The sequence below is a fragment of the Ipomoea triloba genome, chromosome 6, assembly GCF_003576645.1.
Source record: "Ipomoea triloba cultivar NCNSP0323 chromosome 6, ASM357664v1".
In the NCBI taxonomy this organism is placed as follows: domain Eukaryota; kingdom Viridiplantae; phylum Streptophyta; class Magnoliopsida; order Solanales; family Convolvulaceae; genus Ipomoea; species Ipomoea triloba.
Window position 1 is genome coordinate 6,074,377 of NC_044921.1, and position 22,148 is coordinate 6,096,524.

Sequence of the window (22,148 nt, forward strand, 5' to 3'; positions counted from 1 at the left end):
AACATTGAGTGGTGTATTTCGTAACATTGAGTGGTGTGTGACCGCACGGCCGCACCTGAACCAATATATATATATATATATATATATATATATATATATATATATCCACACGGCTATCTATATACATATATATACACATCAAAATATAATTATAATATAAGGTCCAAAATAATGATCACTTAATTAATTACATAAATAATATAAAATAAAAATGATTGATGAGTACATATACATATTAACTAGTTAGTATATACTATACGTACCTTATATAACTAATATATATATATATATATATATATATATATATATGGATATATTAATTAAGTTAGTGTAGTGTGTGTGTATATCAATCTGTGTGTGTATATATATATATATATATATATATATATATGGATATATTAATTAAGTTAGTGTAGTGTGTGTGTATATCAATCTGTGTGTGTATATATATATATATATATATATATATATAATTTGTATACCTCACATACTATATAATAGTAATATAGTTACAAAAAATAATATAATAATTAGTATAAGGAGTTGGTAGTCCAAATGAATATAGCTCAAGGTTCAAATTAAATTGAACATAGAAATAGAGTCCAATGAATACGGTGTAGAGATTAGATGAACATTGTGGAATAATAGGGAATAACTTTGAAAATTCAATAGGTAATATTGGAACTAAAAATCTCAAGTGTCACAATAAAAGAAGGATCTTTGCTTGAAATCTTGAAGATGAAATTAAGGCCAATCTTTGAAGGAGAAATTGAAGGAAATGGCGTGAAGAAGAGTAAGGGAAGAGAGAGAGAGTGTGTGATCTCTAGATAAGGTTAAGTTTTGAATATATACCACAATACATATATACATATATGTATATATTAGGGTGAAAGATTTAATTAAAGAATGGGCTTGGATCTTTATATATAATAATTCTCTGTACAAGAATAATTATTGGGTCAAATGGTTCATCTCTTAAATAAATGAACACATAGAATAATGAGAAAGCCCATAATATTAGGAATTAAATGTCTTAAAAATAATATATATATATATATATATACTAGCATAAGGATTTGGGCTTTTGATTTGGAATTACCGTAGGAAATATTCTTAATTCAAGAATTGGGCTCACTAGAAACAATGAATTTAATTTTAGAAAATAATCGTTGAGGGTAATTCCGGAATAATTTATTACGGGGTATCACACTTGCATTGATGGCCTAGGCTTCAGTTCCTAGTCGTTTCTAGGACTACGCGTTTGAAACTGTTGTTCACCTAATCAATAAAATGCCTACCAGGGTCTTGAATGATGCAAGTCCTCATTTTCTGCTACATCGTTCTACTCCGTGTTATTTTTTTTTTGCGGGTTTTCGATTGTCTCTGTTTTCCTTTGTTGCGTCCGTACAATCGAAATAAGTTGCAGTTTCGGTCAACTCGGTGTGTCTTTTTGGGCTATCCGCCCTCATTTTTTGGGTACCGTTATATAGATCTTGCTACTAATAAGGTTTTTGCCTTTCATCATGTACGGTTTGCTGAAGCCGTTTATCCGTTTGCTACTCCTATGTCTGTGCAGGATGTCCATTCAACTAAGGATCCGCAGTGGGGCGTAGGCAGTGTTGTTGTGCCAGGTTCTCCTCCGTTGGACGTTGTTCATGGATCCCGGCCAGTGTCGGTCTTGCGGGATTCAAGCTCTCGCACAGTTACTGTCTTGGGTGTTCAAGCTGCTACGGAGGTTGAGTCGCAGCAGATTACTTGTTCTCGTCGCACGAAAAGGCCTAACGTGTGTACTCATGTCATGACGTTGTGGAGTCAGTCTCAGTTAGACGATCATTTGGTTACTTTGACTTCTCAGGTTGGTGTTTCTGAGCCTACGTGTTACTCGCAGGCTGTGTTGTCTCTTGGGTGGCGTGAGGCAATGGATCCTAAGTTTAATGCCTTACTTCATAATCAGACTTGTAGGTTGGTTCCTTTTACGCCCGGTATGAATGTTGTTGGGTGTAAATGAGTGTTTCAGACGAAGCGAAAGGCTGATGGAATAGTTGAACGATATAAGGCTCGCATGATTGCGAAAGGGTTTAGCTAAGTGGCTGGCCAGGACTTCTTTGAGACGTTTAGTTATATGGTTAAACCTAAAATTGTTCGACTTTTGCTTTCTTTGGCGGTTTTGCGTGGCTGGACTATTTGTCAGTTGGATATTCACGGTGCGTTTCTGAATGGCAATCTTGCAGAGACGGTTTATATGCAACAACCCCCGGGGTATGAGGACAAAACTGCACCTGGTGATGTGTGTTTGTTGCAACGCTCTCTTTACGGTGTAAAACAGGCACCTCGAGCGTGGTTCACTCCTCTCCATACTTTCTTGGTTTCGGCTGGTTTCACTCTGTCACAAACTGATGTTTCCTTGTTGACCGAAAGTCTATGAGTGGGTTTGCTATTTTCTTTGGTGATAATCTTGTCTCTTGGACTTGTCGCAAGTAGTGTACTGTGGCACGGCCTTCGACTGAGGCTGAGTACATACAAGGCCTTGGCTGATGTGTCTGCTGAGGTCACGTGGTTGGTTACTCTACTTCGTGAGCTTGGTCTTGGTTCTTCCTCGCCTCCGACTCTCTGGTGTGATAATTTGGGGGCTACCTACCTATGTGCTAATCCGGTTTTTCATGCTAGGACGAAGCATATTGAAATTTATTATCACTTTGTGCGTGATAAGGTGACTAAGAAGGAGTTGCAGATTCACTTCATTTCAACAAAGGATCAGTTAGCTAATGTGTTTACTAAGGCTCTAGCTTGTCCTTAGTTTTCTTCTTTGAGAGACAAGCTCAATGTTGTTTCTCACCCTTGTGCTTGAGGCCAGGGGGAGTGTTAGGAGTCTAGTAGTTGTGGTTAGTTAGGAGTCTTATTGTATCCTTATAGTACTATTCTATAGTTCTACGTTAATGTCCATCACGGACTTATAATCCTCATCCTAACAACACCCATTCCGAGAGAGTCCCATAACATTTAGAATAACTATGTCACATATTTGCCCATTAATTTTATCTTCGAATGTGATTGTTCTTTATGTCAGCTTGAAAGACTTTATTAGATTACTTTCCTCACCAGTCATATGGCAAGAACATTCACCATCAAAGTACTATCTCCCTTTACTTTTCACATCCTATCGTCGTTGAACCACAGATGGTTGAGAAATTATGGTTCGCATTGATGCTCTATACTGATCAAATTTTTCATCCACAAAAAAAAAAAAAAAAACAAAAAAAAAAAAAAAACTAAAAAAAAAAAAACTAAAAAACTAAAAAACAAAAAACTAAAAAACTAAAAAACTAAAAAAGTAGTCACTAGTACTAAAATGTGATTTTATGAATGTCTGGTTGAAAATATATATTTATGACAAAAAAATTATTTATTTTTAGCACTTTTAGGTACTCAGAAATTGGAAGGTTTTAATCATCATCACATTTACATTTGCTCTTGAATGCACCATTTGCCCTCTGAAATTTGTACTCTTGATGCATATCAAATAGCTAGAATTACAGCATTAGTTTTAACCTAACTTTATAAGAAATAATATACTAATTAAATATTTTTTTGGTAGTGCAGGAGGTGAAATTGATTTTCACATAATATACTACCTCATTTTCATCCTCGAAAATTATACTATTGACATACCAACTGCACCATTGATTTTTCTTTTTTCTGGAAATGTAAAAACAATTTATTATTCTGATATTTATATATATTGTCACACATTTTCACTGATTAAATAGGAAGGGAAGAAAAAAGAAAGTCAATTTCAAATCTTTAACATATAATAATTGATCATCACATTATGAGGTAAGAAAGAAAAAGAGAAATATAGTTTTAAAATGTGCATCTGTTATAATCCTTTTCATCCGGTGAGTGATAACAATGGAAGTTGACAATATGCACTTAAATATTAGTGATTTTAATTATTCATAAAAGAATGAATTATTATAATGGATGCATGAACTGCCACGTTGCTGCAAGATCCAAAACCAAATCAAAGTAATTTTATATGATAAAAAATATGGAAAAAATAGCTCTTAGGTAGTGGACTCATTTCTTAGGTAGTTTGAGGTACAAATTTCATCTTTTACAGATGAATTCCAATAGCTCTTACGAAAATTTTCGAAAACACTTATTTTATAAGGTTAATTAGTTCGGTCATTTAAGTATCAGCATTCTCTCTACGTATTTTCTTACTCGATCCATAATATTTTCTAACACAAGAGACCATAAATCTTGAAAAGGTTTGATACCTTTTATTAGATCACGACTACACAGAGTTGATCACTCCTTAAACTAAAAATGACATTGATCGATCAATAAGAGAACAAGTAAGGACAAGATTGATGTTTAAATGACAAAATTAACCTTACAAAATTAGAGTTTTAAAAATTTTAGCTAACAATTTTTTTTTTTTTTTGGTGGGAAACTAAAAACGCCACTTTGAAAAATTGATGAATAAAATTTATATATCAAATTACTAAGAAATTGAGTCTACACAAGAATATAACTCAAAAATGAAAAATGTCATTTTCCAAAAATTATATATTAGCAGTAATATATATGCATGAAAATTATACAACTTCGTGTAATTCCTTAGTTCAAAAAAATAATATTTAATTCTAAAATCTTTCTTATACATGCATATTATTAAAAAAAATACGGAGTAGATATCATTTCTACATGTAGTGCTCAATTCTAATTATTAATATTTTTCGATTTTAAGAATTGATTTAAATTTAAAACATTGCATTTTATTTTAAAAGTATTGGTCAAGATGTTTTGAATTAAAAGTAAATTAAAAAAAAAAAAAACTGAGAACAAAAGATGAGACATTTGTTAAAGTTACTAATTAAATTTCGTACCTTAAAGTTATGCATGGTATGTAAAACCATGTGTTACACTGGTTGTCTTATTAAAAACCTTAGTCTAAAAAAATTAAGTGCGAAAAAACTTGATTAAGGGAAAAAGAGTACAACAAGTCTTCAGAACATGATCTTCAACAATTAACTCAGTACCCTTTAGGGGGATAAGTGAAGCTCTACCGGAGCTCACTACTTGTACCTCATCACTAGCAATCGTTATGATTTTACTATTCTTGTTGGCCTGGGTACGGAAAACCCTTACTTCTATCCGTAAGGATGGTATGTGTAGTTGCACCATCCACCAAGCACAATGTCTATTCATGCTCCATTGTGTATACAGTAATACAATTTGTAGTGCGTTCACCGGAAAGTATGACAGCAAGTCATGCTAATAACGTAACGTGTTGTAGTTCGGCCTACTCTATCCCTAACTTCCAAGATGGTAACACCATGATTGCAAGTATTATACGTCAAAAGGTAAAGTACATATGAAGATAAAGAAGAGAGCAAAGAGATACAAAGAGAAGATCAAATACTGAAAAAGTAAAAAAAGAGAAGACCAGAACTACAACTTTTATTGATAACTGCACACATTTATACATCAGTTCAGTAATGCATATAACTAACACTAATCAAAATGGGTAGTGGGATAATGGTCACAAAATCAGTATCAATATCATAAAATATTATATTTGATGGTATTATTTAATGATATTAACATTTTTAGGGAAAAAAATATAAGAAAGGTAAAATCGTATAGAATTTATTAGTGTACACCAAAGTAATCATAATGTGCAAACTTACAATGCAACTAATAACACAAATACCTACATTAAAAAAAAAATCTTATTATCATTTGCTTTTATATAATACTCCTGTAGTACATATAAATGTTACATAAAAGCAATTGACAGTAAGACCATTACAAGAATAAAAAAATGCCTTGGTGTACACATATACTCCGTACATTATTAACTTTGTATTTTCTTTCTTGTACATTAGTAAATTCTTTCAATTCTGTCATTCTTCTTTTTTTCTTTTTATTAAATCCAGTAAGTCATCCATCTTCTAATAAGTCAACTGTGCTCAACCACAGAGTTTATTGCTTATTTAGTTGTCATATATATCTTTCTTAAAACTAATTGGTGATAGTAGGTGAATATTAACCATTTAACCACATTCATCCATAGTAAGTCACAACGTCATATCTCGAATCGAGTAGGGACTGAACTTGGCCGATGCCCTACAAATCTCCTCTACTTGGTAAGGTAGGCCATTCCCTTCTTTAGCTTTTGCAGCGTTTCGATTTTGTACTCTTCAACTTCCACTCTTCCTCATCTTGAACTCTTTGAAGCTTCCTTGTAGGCTCTTATGCTGATTTGAATTACTATTCAGACTATTCGAACTAAGTAAAAAGAGTTCCCAAGTCTAAAAAGTTTTTAAAAAAAAAGAGTTAATTCCAATAATGGTCCCCCGACTATGTTGATTTTCCAAAATTGGTCATCGTCATTTAATTTGGACGAAAAAGACACTTTACTATTAAATTTGTTCCAGCAATGGTCCTTCAGTTAACATTCAATTTGTTAGGCATTATGTTAAGGGATAAAATAGTCTTTTCATTAGATAGTCTTCTTCTCCCTCATGTTTCGTCAATAGCACGCAGAGAAGATAAGCGATGCAGTTAACTAGGCGATGCATGGGGAGGTATGTCTCGAATCTCGATATGATATCCGTTGCCGCCGCCAGCGAAAATTCACTTGCCGCTGCCTTGCCTATCAAGCAGAGAAAGCAGAAAAACAAATAGCAACAATTTCATAGCCTGATCTAATGCCTAACAAACTGAAGGTTAATGGAAGGACCATTGCCGGAACAAATTAAATTTAATAGTCAAGTGTCTTTTTTCGTTCAAATTAAAAGACGATGACCAATTTTGAAAAATCAATATAGTCGGGGGACCATTGCTGAAATTAACTCGTAAAAAATTTAGAACTAAAATTTTCTAACTTTGGTATCATCAAAATCTAAAATATAATTATACCTAATAGTTTGTAACTAGATTTAATTTAAGAATAGCAGGCTTTTGAACAATTCGCAAAACAATAATTAAGTCTTCAACGGTATAAAGTTCCCTATTGAATGCCTAAACTAGTAAAACTGGTGCAATTAAGGGTTTTTTTTTTCTTTTTTTTTTCTTTTTGCATGTAAACGGTAAAACTCTTGTTATTGCTAACTTGGATGCCTCATCATACTACTTTATACTTTTATGATATAATTAAAAGTTATGTGGCTGATGGGGATAGGCTAAGGCTCGGTACCAGGAACTCAGAGTAGGAAGAAGGGACGACCAATACATAGGGAGAGATAGCTCGAAGGGAGATATGATGACACGGCGAAGGTCGATCGACGATTGGTTGGTCGGTCGAAGGATCGTTGAGAAGGTGACAAAGCAGCTGAAGATCTTAGGCTGAGAGTGATTGAATATAACTATTGAAACGATTAATTACCATGGAGGAAAGGTCAGGCCGAGAAAATAAGGAGAGGCCGAATGAATCGACCATACAGACCTAGAAGGGGCCGAGGCAGGTAAGGCGGTGCAAGAAAGGTGGTTATGAAGGTTTCCTAAAGAGTTGGCGGCGGAATGTAGAAGATACAGAAGGAAGGTCGAGATAGATTAGGAAAGTGCCTAAAATGTACTCCCTCCGTCCCAAAATGGATGTCTCATTTGCTTTTTGCACGCTTTTTATGAAATTAAAGTAAATGTGATGTGCTTTCCAATTTGCCCTCAACTTTTTCACTTTTGGAAATAAAAGCAATAAAGAAAACAAAAGTCATAAGGGTAAATTGGAAAAAGTAGAATGATGGTGATGTTCAATTTTGGAAAGAGGACAACATTTTGAGACAAACTAAAAAGGAAAGTAAGACAGGTAAAATGGGACAGGGGGAGTAATAAGGAAAAAGTTCCTAAAGTAGTTTAAAAGTTTCCTCAAGGAGAAATCCCTCCTAGCTGGTATAAATAAGGTCGTAGGCCTCGAGAGAGGCATAAGCAATTCATTGTACTCAAAGGCAATTCGTAATACAAAAAGGGTTGAAAAGTTACTCTAATTTTTCGATTGTCTTACTCGATTTTGCAGTGGTGTTGGTCTGCCATTCGACCATTTCGTGAGAGATAAAACCAACCGTGGCAATAATAATAATAATAATAATAATAATAATAATAATAATAATATCCTTTCAAAAAAATAAGATGAAGAGATGATACCGAATTGAAATCATGGAGGATGGATGCCTGAATTGAAATTACATCACTCTTAACTACTCCGTATTAAGTATTATATTTGAATGAAGAAGTTATCACTTATCATGACAATTCTTAACTTTGTAAATCAGAAAGTGTAACACCCCAATTTTCACATCTTAGATTTATTACAAAATCCCTAATAATGCAATACATTGCGGAAGCATCTAACCAGCAGAAAACTGGGTGTTACCGCCACGCTTAGGTACCTCTCCTATACCCAAACGCTAAGGCTAAACTTACAACCTCAAATAACGATATCAACATCCAAATATGTACATATGGAAATAGTCCTTCCAGGGTGTCTATTCTAGGATAGAGTAGTCCTCAACCTCGACTTCCATCCTATTCAGAGCTCATCGGGCTTCAGGAGCCCACACTAGACAACATCTGTAAACACATCGAAGTGTAGTTAGCGCGACGGCTAAGTAAGGAAATCCATTGTCACTCAAAAGTAAACAAAGGTTTCGAAAAACATAATTCTCAGAAAACTGTAGCTTTACCCATAAGTTCAAAATCTACCTGCAACCGGATTATCAACAAAAGAAAGTATAGTAGAGTATACGAGTTGCATCAGCATATAATACTTTTCATTTCCGAGAATTCCCATCATTTAACTCAAAATAGAGAGTTCAACAACACACTTTACTGTTCAAAACTCGTGACATTTTATTCTTCGACATAATTACGGAGTAACTAGATTTTCATAGTTAGTAAAATTTACTTAGTTTCCCCCTGGATAAGTGTATGGTAATCTCGGAATATTTTCAAGAACCTCGGGCCGCGGCAGTCATGCCTCCCGCAGGTCAAACATTTCAACAACTTCCGGGCCCCGGCTCACAAGCCTCCCGTAAAGTCAAACATCTCAATAACATCCGGGCCACGGCTCACAAGCCTCCCGCAAAGTCAAACATCTCAATAACTTCGGGGCCACGGCTCACAAGCCTCCCGCGAAGTCAAACATCTCAATAACTTCCGGGCCACGGCTCACAAGCCTCCCGTAAAGTCAAACATCTCAATAACTTCGGGGCCACGGCTCACAAGCCTCCCGCGAAGTCAAACATCTCAACAACATTATCCAGGAACTAAGGTTTTCAAAACATTCATCCTTCCTTGAGTTTAATTAGTACTTTACACATGATGTCTCAAAACAATTATTCTTATCCAAATATGTTTCCAAAATACTCATGTTTGCCAATGACTTTTCACCATAAATTCCCAAGTGACAAGGGACACACTTGTTTCTTAAAAACACGGTTTTTCTCCAAATTGATGAACATAAGTTTACCCAATAATATTTGAACTTTCAAAAAATTGACTCGGTTGCCCGTAGGCCTTCCAAACATCGTAACATTCAGGAGCAAAAACATCGGAAGAAAGTTCGGTCGAAAACGGATCCGCGTCGCGCAGACTCGCGGATGTCCGCAGCGTCGGACGCACGGCGGACGCGTGCGTCCGGGCTGCGTCCGCTCGTTCGGCTCGACGCCGAAACATTGGACACCCATGGACGCGCGTCCGTGGTCGCGTCCGGCCTTTCGGCCGTGACGCCGAAACGTTGGACGCCGATGGACGCGCGGTGGACGCGCGTCCACGGCCGCGTCCATCCGGATCTGCCAACTTCGGGCAGCAAAAACTGGGTTGCAACGCCTCGATTTTCCACTATTTTCACAGGTATAAGCTTATATGGGCATAAATACAACATATACATGCATAAACTAGCCATGAACATGTATACAAAAATCACCAAAAATTCCAAGTGTAGTCCTTTGAGCCAACTTGTAGATTCACAAACTTAACACCTGATTTTCACATAAAATTCTTAGTTTCATAATTTATTAGCATTTGTTCACCTTCAAGTGATTAAACCAACTTAAGGGATTCCTTACCTCCCAAGTAGATTTTTAAGACCGTAGAAAGATGGTGACCTTCTCCTCCAAACTTTTCACCGAAGATCCTAAACAAAAATCACCATAACAACATTTTCATGAACCCTTAGCTTAAACTTAAGTTCTAGGAAGGATTCTAGTCATATTAACCGAATAAAACCAAAGTTTTACCTATTATGGAAGCACTTGAGTTGAAGAAAATAGCTATGGAGTTCTTGGATCCCAAAGATGAAAATGATATTTTTCCTTCTCTTTTTCCTTCTCTATTTTCGAAAATGAGTGTGGGAGAGATGGGGAAGACTTGGAGTGTAAGTTACATCTTAGCATGGCTTAGCTTATCCCATACTCTTCCCATTTAATTAATTATTTATTACTATGTGGTAAATAAATGTGACACTTGTCACAATCCCATGGTATGCCTGGTAGAGTAAGTTTGCTTTGCCAATTAGGGATTAAATCAGATAAAAGTTCGGAGGAATATAACTTAATTCGGGAAAATTTTAATACCAAAATTATTCTAAAAATAATCCCGTCATTAACCACTAAAATTGAGAATTTTCCGGTATTTCGCGAAATACAGTGGTACGGAGGTTCGTAATAAATTTCACTCTTACAGTCCGTTTAATTTCCACTGAACTGAGTAGGAAGTTCACGCTTAATCGTATCGTGCTTAATAATCCATCTCCTAGGGAAATTCGAACTGTATATACGTCCTTAAAAATTTTACGGTTCGTGACCGGTTCGTAGATCGCAGCTTTTCAATAACTAGTCTCACTTATAAAAATCTTTCTGAAGTACCGAGAGATCATCTCATAAATGTCATAGCCTAAAAAAAATATTTTTCGAACCATAAACTTATCGCAATAGACGAGGGGTTACAGAAAGGTTCACATATAGAATAAAATTTATTAACCGGGAAATAAACCTAATTCAAACATAAATACCAATTATGCATCTTTTAAATTTAAATATATATTCCATAATCAATTTAATAATTTCAACAAAACATTTAAAGTATTTCCATTTCTTAAAAAAAAAACGATTCCCTTATTTTAATTTTTTATGCATTTCTTTCCAGTTTCATAATATTGTTTTTAAATGTGTGTTCATAAATATTTAAAATTTTTCTTAGATACATGCATATACTTATACACTATATTAATCATACAAAATTAAAATTCTAATTTTGTTCATTTCTAAATGTAATTATTTTAATTTGTAAAGAATTAGAAAAGATATGTACTTCAAACACTAATGTGATTTACAAAGAAGTTTTAAATAATTTATAATATTCATTTCCTTTTATTCAACTATTAAAAAATATTATTACGTTTATTATTTACACATTTAAAATTTTAAAATTTAATGTAATTAGACATACATTTTAAATTTTATACCTTTGTATACTAAAAATCTTTTTTTTTTTTATAATTTATAAATAATACTATATAAATTTAACTTTAATTATTATAATATTTTACTATAACAAATAACTTATATATTTTCACAAATTTGTCCGTGCATCGCACGGGACAATAGCTAGTTAAGTATTATATTTGAATGAAGAAGTTATCACTTATCATGACAATGCTTAACTTTTATAAGTTTAAAATTTTAATTAATTAATTAATTTTTAAAAATAGTTTGTTAACTTCATTGATATTTCGTATCTTATTCCTAAATTTTTTATTCATTGAACAAGAATATTATGGCGACAGGCGACCACTCATCCTCTATCTCTAATTGCCTACTGATCCCATATAGAATCTTCCCAAATCTGAATCTCTTTTCAAAAGCATGGTCTCCAAATGTCTCAGCTTCAATCTTCATCTTCATCAACCCCACCATGACTCTATCCCTGCAATTTTCTCCAAACCCAAACGCCATTTCCAAACCATTACACCTATCAAATTGATTCCGACACCGAAACAAGGAGCCCGCCGTTCTTTCAAGAAAACATGTCATCAGCCCACCACTACTCCCATGGCATCCCCATCAAGTCAACCTCCCCAGTTCACCTCTCAATTTGACGCCGATGATCTCGTCGTTGACCCAGATCCCACTCTGGCCAACGATGACCTCCGGCCGACGGCGTCCGGGGAGCGGACGTTCTCCGGCTGGGAGATGGCCAGCCTGTGGATTGGACTGGTTGTGGGCGTGCCGTCGTATTACCTCGCCGGCAGCCTAGTCGACCTCGGCATGGCGTGGTGGCAAGGAATCGCCACCGTCGTAGTGGCCAATGTTGTCACAATGGTGGCGCTAGTACTCACCGGTCACGCCGGCACGCGCTACGGCGTTCCCTTTCCGGTGCTGGCACGGTCCTCCTTCGGAATACGTGGGGCCCACATCCCCACCCTGCTCCGGGCACTGGTCGGATGTGGATGGTAATATTACATTTTCCGGTATAATATATACTCGAGTTAATACCATGATATTTAGATTATAGTTATTTTGTTAAGTTTAGTCCCAAACTTTTAAATTGATCTGTTTTTTTTTTTTACTTTTAAATTGTTACTATTCGTAGTCATTAATCACCCGTGATACTTCAAATATCAAATTTTAACCACCTATAGCCATTTTGAGGCTGATTGCAATTAGTTAAATTTTGAAAGTTGAAGGAGGTTAACTTGGACCACGGAAACTAATAATTTGAAATTCAAAAGGTTGATTTGAAAGTTTAAGATTAAACATATTTAAACAACTATACTTATTAGAGGACCCATATGCATTAACTCATATATACTCCCTCCATTGAAGTTATTTTTAATTTAATTATTTTTAGTATTAGATATAAAATTTATACATTTAGAAACAAATTAAAAATACTATTAAAAACAAAAAATCAAATTTAAAAATAATTAAAAGTTACTAAAGAAAATAAATAATGAAAAGATGGTTGGTTTGACTAATAAATAGTAAATATAACAGGTGAAAATGAGACAAAAGGAGTATTATATATTTTGGCCTTAATTATGTAGTGTAATTGGACTTATTAAGTGGTTTGGTTGAAGTGAATGACTAGAGTTTGTCTGTAATCAACCATTATTGTCTTTTTTAAACTAACAGGTATGGGATTGAGACTTGGATTGGTGGGGAAGCCATTTTCCTGCTCTTACCAAGAATCATAAAGGAATCATCACTCTCTCAACCTTTAACATGGCTGGGCACTTCTCCTCTTGAATTTGCATGTTTTATTGCATTTTGGTTAGCCCAGTTGGGATTTGTGTGGAATGGGATTGATGGGATTAGAGAGGTAGAGAAATACTCAGCCCCAATACTGATGGCACTCACTTCTTGCCTTCTCATTTGGTCATATGTGAAAGCTGGTGGGTTTGGCCACATGCTTTCTTTGTCCTCTAGGCTCACATCTTCACAGTTTTGGTCTCTTTTCTTCCCTTCCCTAACAGCCAACATTAGTTTCTGGGCAACTTTAGCATTGAACATCCCTGATTTCACAAGATATGCAAAATCCCAGAGAGACCAAGTCATAGGTCAAGCTGGCCTCCCAGTTTTCATGGGGCTGTTCACATTTGTAGGCCTAGCAGTGACATCCTCAACAAAAGTGATCTTTGGGGATGTGATTTCCAGCCCCATTCAGCTCCTGGGACAAATTGGTGGGTTCTGGACTATGATTATTGCAATTCTTGGAATCAGCCTTGCCATAATCACCACAAACATAGCTGCAAATGTTGTCGCTCCCGCGAACGCTTTGGTTAACCTTAGCCCATCAAGATTCACCTTCAGAAGAGGTGCAGTGTTGACAGCTTTGCTTGGGATTGTTTTTCAGCCATGGAGGCTGCTCAAGTCAAGTGAGAGCTTTGTGTACACATGGCTGGTGGGGTATTCTGCACTTTTGGGGCCTATTGGGGGCATAGTTTTGACAGATTATTATCTCATTAAGGGAATGGATTTAAAGATCAAGGAGCTATACACTTTGAATCCCAAAGGGGAATACTATTACTCCAATGGATACAATTTTGCAGCATTCCTGGCATTGGTCATTGGGATTTTGCCTGTGATTCCAGGCTTCTTGCAGAATGTTGGGGTTTTGAGGTCAATTCCTAGGGTGTTCACTGAAATTTACAACAATGCTTGGTTCTTTAGCTTCTTTTCTGCTGGGGCTATTTATTGGATTTTGTCACTCTTGAGTGGCAGAAATAGAAATCAAGAATCTATAGAGCCCCTTTTACCTAATACACCATAGTGTTCATTGTTTCCAACTTTTAATTTTCTTTTACTTTTTACTGTAAATTTCCTTGTGGTTATTTCTTGTTAGAATTGTATCACTTTAATTTACAGAAAAGAAACATTGTTCATGGTTTTGCTTTCTATTATCAGACTTGAATCATTATATTTATTTATTTTATTCTAATTCTTGTTTGGTATCAAATAAAGAGACTATTTTGTTTATTAAATCATATTTCAATTACTAAAGAATCAGAGTTGCCAAAGACCTTGTGATGTAGCGGCACCCGGTTGCACCCCACATGGGTGGGTTTAAGCCTCAGTGGAGGCGATATTGGCTCTGTGTGCTTCATTTGGAAAAAAAAGAATTAGAAATAATTACCGAGACTATTGGGATTTCACCTCCTCGACTTTTAAAATTGTCCAATTGCATCATCGACTATGGAAATGTTAACCAAAATGGTCCCGTTTACCCTCAAAATGGGAGGGTAAAATAGGAAATTCAAATAAAAAAGAAAAATAAAATATTTTTTGGGATTAAAAGTGACTTTATTATTACGGAGTATTATTTGTTTTAATATAACATTGGGCATTGTCATCACGGTAAAACTAAAAGAAAGAACACTCTTTTTCGAATAACAGGTAGATCAAGCTATATCAATGGCGTTTGGTGAGTCCGACAGCAAAAGGAACTATGTCCGCATTCAAGGCCACGAAATATTAGGGAAGAAGAAGGAGAGGAAAATGTATTGGAGTCATCGGCAAGCATGACAGACGAAATGCTGGCATAGAAGAATGTGGAATCATTGTTATTCCAAGGGAAGAAGCTTGCCTAGAGTTCAAATTTGGAAAAGTTGGATCTGTTCGCCGGCGAATTGGTGAAGGAACAAGACCAGAGAACCAGAAGCCCAAAACCCAAAAGGTTTCCCGAACCCAGAAAACCCACAAAACCCGGATTTTTTCTCAAATGGGCATGAAGATAAAGGGAAATAAAGACTCAGGTTGGTGACGATTTCTTTAATTTCCGGCGTGTCCATCATGATTGGGGTGGTGGTTGTTTCACTCTGAGTTTGAAGCAGAGGTTGAAGCCATTGGAAGAATCCACCATTCCTCTTTACAGGGAAGAACTCGGTCAGAAATGGTAGTGAAATTACATTTGTATCCTCAATTTTAACTTCTGTCAGCCAGCTGTTTAGGATGAGAACTAACTCGGTCAAAAATTTCATAGTAGAGGATGTAATTGGACAATTTTAAAATTTAAGGACCAAAGTGGTGAAATCCTCATAGTCGAGGGACCAAATTGGTAATTAACTCTAAAGAATCAAATTTTTATTTCAATTGCATTATTTGAACCAATACGCACATCAAAATATAGGACAAAATACATGATGTCAATGGTTTACAAGTCATTATTTATAGACCATATGAGCTTTTGTTTTACACTAAATTGTATCTATTAGGAATCTACTATTATTTGTATTGTGCTTACTATAGGACTATAGTCCTGTATATTCTGGATAGGACTCTTACCTTGTATTTATGTTCTGTCTGTTCCGATTTCTAATAACATTCAAAAATCCGCTCTCATCTAGTATCCGTCACTAGGTTTTTCTCACTTCATGGCCGACGACAATGATAGCTCTGTTGGAGTATCTTCCAAGCGAATTGTTTTTATGCCATTTTTCTTGTATCTATTGCTTCTAATAACTCATTATCCTCTACCCACCATTTGATTTCGATCAAATTAACATCTCGCAATTATTTGTTTTTGCGAACCCAGTTAGTGCCTTTCTTAAGAGGACACAGTCTATTAGGCTACGTTGATGGTACCATTTAGTGCCTAACGAGTACTGTTGTTGCTCTTACTCCACCATCGTCCGGCGTCTCTTCTTCTTCTCCTGCGACGACGTCACCTACTGCTCTCTCTACTGCAGCTTGGGTTCAACAAGACCAAGCAATTTTGTCGATGCTAGTCTCCTCGCTTTCAGATGAAGTGATGCATCTAGCTATTGGCAAGACAACGTCCAGTCAGGTCTGGATGTCAATCGAACAGCCTCTTGGTTCGTCGATTAGGGCTCGAACGCTCTGGTTTGCTGGTTGAAGACTTGGCGTTAGCTGATTGTCCGGTGAACCTTGATGATCAGAATTTGTACATCTCCCGGGGGCTTTGTTCAGAGTATCGCCCACTGGTTGCAACTTTAACGGCGAGAGGTGAGCTGGTGACCTTGGCGTAGCTGTTTGATTTTTTGGTGGCTAAGGAGTTTATATGCGACGATGGGTACACTATTGGAGGTGTTTCCTCTGGGTCAGTTGCCATTGTAACACCCCCAATTTTTTAACATTTGAGCCTAGTATAAATATAACACTCGTAGCAGAATCCAAAACTAACACCGGGGAATGTTACCACCACAACTACCTAGTCTCGGATAGTTGCTACGACTAAAACTTCCAAATAACATTCGCATGGTTACAAAATGGTAAATAAAAGATTCTACAAGCCAGATATCTATACATCAAACCATTCTTCAATACTAAACAATCTAATTTGTTATTCATTCTTTATCCATAATGTATTGATTATATCTATTTTTTACACTATACTTTTATAACTTTTTTACTCAAAATAGTTATAAGATGAATGTGCTTCTGCATTTATTTTGATTATATAATTTCGTCTAATTTAAATTCATTGGACATTTTAATTTCTATCTAGCATTACACGTGTTTGTGTTGTTCCCGTTGTGAGGGGTTACAAGTCTAGATGGGGGTGAATAGCCTTGTATACGATTTTAAAAATTTCTACTATTTGACGGTGAGAGGTGAACCGGTGACCTTGGCGGAGTTTTCCAGATTCTAAACCTAAATGCACAAGCTACAAGGGTTCTATATACAATATTCAATTACAAATATTCATTTATTTCAAACCATAAACTAACTACAACATCAATACAAATCTAACTATATCGATTATACCATAATCACTTCTCGAGGCTTACAAGTTCTACGCCACGGTCTTGACTAGCCACAAGTCCAAATCCTAAAAACATTTAAGGTTTGGAAAACAAGAAATAAAAGGATTAGCATATAATGCTAAGTAAGCTCTACTCCGCCCCATAAAATAAGTACATATATGTACTTTTGAAAGTAAGTATACTTTGTAAATAGGTTTTATAACCATTCAGTATAAGAGTTTGAGTAACACCAAACATAGTATAGATCTTTGCTGAAATGGTTTCCCACACATAACTCAAGTATTTAAGGATAACGCACACTCTACTCAAAGTACTAATAAGATCATATAAGTAATAGATTTTAGTAAAATACTTCATATTGTTAAAACAATATAATAGCCTTATAAATCATCACTGCTCACTTTCAAAATAATAAGTACGGAGTATAAAATAGTATTTCTCAATACTTCTCAAATTCATTTAAAGGCATAGTTCTTCAAATAATCAATTTCCAAATAGATTTGAATATATACAAGTATAATGAGGAATTCACATCCATATAGTCATTTAAAAACATAGATTTTCTCAACATCCATCTCAACATGTATTCATAATCATAGATAACTCAAGTCTCTTTCTTAAATATCAACATAGCTTAATATTGCTCAAGTGGAGGTATCCCATTCATAAGCAAGAACAAGTATGAAGGTATCACTCTCAATCTCAATCGGCATAACCGTACTAGTATTAATACTAGCAAGAAACAGATCTATCACTTTAAGTGTGTGTTGGTCTCGGTGGTAGAGATGTGAGTCTAGAAAGGGGGGGGGGGGGGGTTGAATAGACTCACAAGAAATTTGAAAACTTTTGCAAGATCAATCCCTTAAGAAGGATGAACTCGATCAAAGATAAAAATGCAGCGGATAAGATAGGTTATAGCAAATTTTAATTTTACTTTGCACAGAAACTTTAGTCTATGAAAATATTAGATTTTGAGAGTGGCATGCAATGTAGTACGTAAAATAAAAAGAGAGAGAGAGAGAGAGATTTTTATAGTGGTTCGGCTGTTAACGAAGCCTACTCCACTCTTCTTCACAACTTGTGAAGGTTTGCACTATTTTCTCCTTAATAGTACAAAGCTCCTTTACAACGTGCTCCTTTGATCACTAAGCCCGGCATCCACGTTCAGTTAGGTTTTTCAACTCCTTCAAAGTCTACTCCGCCTCTTTCTACTTCTCCGAGTAGAGATGATTGAAAGTGTTTTTCCAACTCGAGAGTCTTGTGTTTGATCTTCTTGATTCAATACTTTGAGCTTCACAAGATCTCTTTTATAATCTGGATAGAAATTTTGAGCTTTTGAATATTTTGACACACTAAGAATAATATTGCTTGCTAATGCCTTTTCGCTTTTTCAACCTTATTCAAGTGAGAAGGAACAACGGTATTTATAGGTGTGAATTTTCAGATCCGTTGGAGGGAACCTGAATTTTCAAACCTATTGTCCAGTGTGTAATATCCAATGGGTAAAGTTTTGACCTTTTCAGAATGTCAGTACCTTTCTAGCCGTTTGTTCACTTTTATGCAAGGACAATTTGTCTTTTGTCCCACAAAAAGGTGACAATCATTTAATGCTCCTAGGGATTGTTGCCTAGGATCCATTTTGACATTCAAGTTATACCCAACCTCAAGGCTATGGACAAGACAAGTCTCAGAGAATGTCAAGTGCCTTGGGTACTCGTGAGAATGATTGATTTTATCATTCTCTTATCATCTTCTCGAAACACTCAACATTGATTGTTTGGTCTTCATGTGTTCGGCCCTTCCATTTTTCGGCCTACAACTCTAAGTCTTCAATCTTTATATCTTTGTGTCTTCAAGTCTTCGACTTGAATACTTAAATTCTTCGGAAATAAGAATATGTTTAACTAAGACTAAGACAAGATCTCGTCTAACTAAACAACAAAATACACAGACAAGAATTGAGGGCTCCTCGGGTCTTTGGTATCATCAAAATCAATGGCTCGGGGTTCCTAACAATTTCCCCCTTTTTGATGATGCCAACACCTATACTCGCACCATTTGGCTATTTATGTCCAAGAAGGGATTTTTATTACTATAGCCGAATAGTTGGAGTTTAACAGTTTATAACAGAGGAGAGAAAGATCTAGTTAAAAACGCACTCACGCAAGAACCCAAAAACTTGTCTTTATTTCATCAAGATAGCGACCATTACAAAAATATAGAAAATAAAAGGAGGACGAAAATCATATTTTCTCCTTTCTCTCGCTAGTGTTCTCCTTCTCCAACTTTTCAAGATTTTCAAGTTCCTTGAGCTGAATCATGTCATTCATTTCTTTCCTTGCTTTGAGTACATCCATGCCTTCAATCTTGTAAGCAATACTTCTTGTTGATCTGGAGCATAAGGTAGTTTTGAGTTGCTTCACCAAGATTGTCTCCTAGAATGATTCGCCATTTCCACCATTTGATTAGTTCAGGAGCATTCATTCTATCTAGGAAATTCTGTCCGGTTGCAGTCATGATTTGAATGATTCCATTTATCTTGGTGTGATCTTCAGCAGTAATTTTTATGTTGTTTGCATCTTCAAGTTCTTTCACGAACTTTTCAAAGTGCTTTTGTCCTTCTGGTTGTATCCTGAAGATCTCTTCATCTTTCTTCCTTTGCTCATATATTCTTTCATTGTGATTCTTTATGTATTCGACTCTGTCCTTGACAGATTTTCCTTTCCAGAAAGGAGGAATGTTGCAATCTTGGTAAAATTTTCCGCTTCCTTCTTCGTCTAGAACATAGTCAATCATTCGTCCATCACGTTCTCGGGTATTCTATCCCTTCGGCTTTTTGGTACTTGGTCCTTCAGAGGACTTTTCTTGTTTGGTGATGGAGAAGGAGATGTAGTCTTTCTAAGATTTAAAAAATCTTCTCTTGTTTGATTGCCACTCCCTGGTCCATCATTTTTGTCATCTCCTCGGATTACAATTTTTTTGCCTTTGTAGGTACTCGGGGTGCCCTTGCTCTTTTCCCCCTTGTTGGCATCATTAACCTCAATTAGGCAGTCAACTTTGGTGCTTAGCCGATTAATACACACCTGAAGCTCTTTGAGGGTCCACTCAAATTCCGAGATATAGGTACCAGTTGGTTTTGATTTCCTGTCACATATTCTAGCTTCACACAAGAGAGATCGAGACGTTCTTTGATGAACGCATGCTTCGTGACCAGGTCCTGTTGAACCTTCTTAATCTTAGCCAAGGAATCTTTTAAGGATCCCAGTGAGATTAAGTTCTCTAAAAAAGCAGTGTCAATCTTTTGTTCAAGGGCTGTGATCCTTGCATCAGCAGTAGATTTGGATGCCTTCTTCTTTTGCTTCCTTATATCCTTCTTGATTTTGACAATGGACTCATTTATGGATTTGAAATGAGTATCCTGAGTTTTTGCCATTCCCTGTATAGCATTCATTAGGGAAGTAAAAGCAGAAGTGGTGTTAACAATTACCTCAGAGGAATCCGAACTCTTTGAGGCTTCGGCTGGATCAGCATGACTTTCATTGGGAGGTGCTTCCAGATTTCCACCTTGAACCAAGGCAAGATCATGATGATTAGCCAAGTCTGCTGGCATGTCTTCGGATGGCTCTTGTTGCAAAGGCGAATCCTTATGACCAGCACTACAAGACGCTTCTAAATTTTTATCTTGAGCGTAGTCAGGATATGACCTTACTGCAACATCAATGAGGTTCAGAGAAGAGATGATCATGTTCTCATCTATCAAAGACAAGTCGTCTTGATTCGCACCCGGAGACACTTCCAAGTTTTCGCCTCGGGCTGAACTCTGACTTAGCACAATAGTGTGATCCAATGATTCGGTGTCAACAGCCATTATGTGATGCTCCTCATTTCCATGAGTCTCATCATGATGTACAATTTCAGTGTTACCAGTCTTCGGGCTGTCATCATCTTTATCATGAGGTTTGTTGGTACTTGCTTCTCCACCATCATGTCTGTCATCCGAATCATGAGGACGGGAAGATTTTGAGGATTTATCAGAATCATTTTTCTTTGTAGCCTCTGTAGAAGGAGGAATGAAGTTTCCAGAAGGATCATCGTTGTCATCATCATCATCATCCTTCTTTGCAGGAGTGGTTGAATCATCGCTACTCTTGTCATTAGATTTCAAGTGTAAGTCTTCCTCATCATCCATATCTTCAGGTCGATGACTCGGTCCAATGTCTGGTCAGAGATCCCTTATCTCAGATTGAGCTCTGGAAATGTTGTGAATCTTTGCAATTTGCATGTCTTCGAGCATTTGGCGTTCTCGAGGAGTTCGATAGCCAACATTTAAATTCACAGTTTTGCCAAAACGAGTTGTTCTTCCTTGTAGTTTTTCAGCAAAAACTCTTTCAATTTCCTCAGGTTTAGTTGCATAAAAAATGCACCTTGTCCCCATCCAAACCAGCGCCCATTCTTCTTCTTCAGCCATTTCACTTATCGTGCTAGCAATGACTCGTAAGCTAGACATTCTCCATTCTTGCCAATTATACATTCTGGCAAGCTCTCGTTTGAGAATTTCTTCATGAGAGGGCATATCTATGAGTGTGATGACTCGGGAATTTGAGTTTGAATCTCCTCATCAGTGGTGGGGAGTTCCTCAATGCGAAGAGTTGTCGCATACGGAAATAACGCTAGTGGTTTGAACTCATACCTCGCAAGTATGAATGCAGCCACTTGAGGGTGTAACCTTTCCACAATCTCTCTTATGATGAATGGAGGTAGCGTTCTGTAAGCAGGGCGCTCTTGACCAACATCTTCCCCCTTAGAGTCTTCTTCTATCCAGGTGGAGCTTGAGTCTGAGTCATTTGGAGGTTGATGTGGTACTATGTCAAGATCTTGATTTTCAGAAGAAGGAATCACAGGTGCCAATGGTTCAGAA

At 36.3% G+C, this 22,148-nt stretch overlaps 2 protein-coding genes across 2 annotated transcripts; one reads left to right on the forward strand and one right to left on the reverse strand.

Moving 5' to 3' along the window:
* The first annotated feature begins 11,788 nt into the window (after positions 1 to 11,788).
* LOC116023211 (purine-uracil permease NCS1-like) lies at positions 11,789 to 14,427 on the forward strand. The gene is made up of 2 exons (XM_031264196.1): positions 11,789 to 12,457; positions 13,140 to 14,427. Exons 1-2 carry the CDS (start codon positions 11,871 to 11,873, stop codon positions 14,275 to 14,277), a joined length of 1,725 nt encoding a protein of 574 aa, XP_031120056.1. The 5' UTR covers positions 11,789 to 11,870; the 3' UTR covers positions 14,278 to 14,427.
* Positions 14,428 to 20,294: 5,867 nt separating this feature from the next.
* LOC116023406 (acidic repeat-containing protein-like) lies at positions 20,295 to 21,419 on the reverse strand. The gene has a single exon (XM_031264406.1). The coding sequence runs from the start codon at positions 21,417 to 21,419 to the stop codon at positions 20,295 to 20,297; it is 1,125 nt and encodes a 374-aa protein (XP_031120266.1).
* Between the last annotated feature and the right edge of the window lie 729 nt (positions 21,420 to 22,148).

Coding starts and splice junctions, on each gene's coding strand:
- LOC116023211 (XM_031264196.1), top strand. CDS start 11,871: ATGGTCTCCAAATGTCTCAGCTTCAATCTTCATCTTCATCAACCCCAC. Junction 12,458..13,139: donor GCACTGGTCGGATGTGGATG/GTAATATTACAT, acceptor TTAAACTAACAG/GTATGGGATTGAGACTTGGA.
- LOC116023406 (XM_031264406.1), bottom strand. CDS start 21,419: ATGGATGATGAGGAAGACTTACACTTGAAATCTAATGACAAGAGTAGC.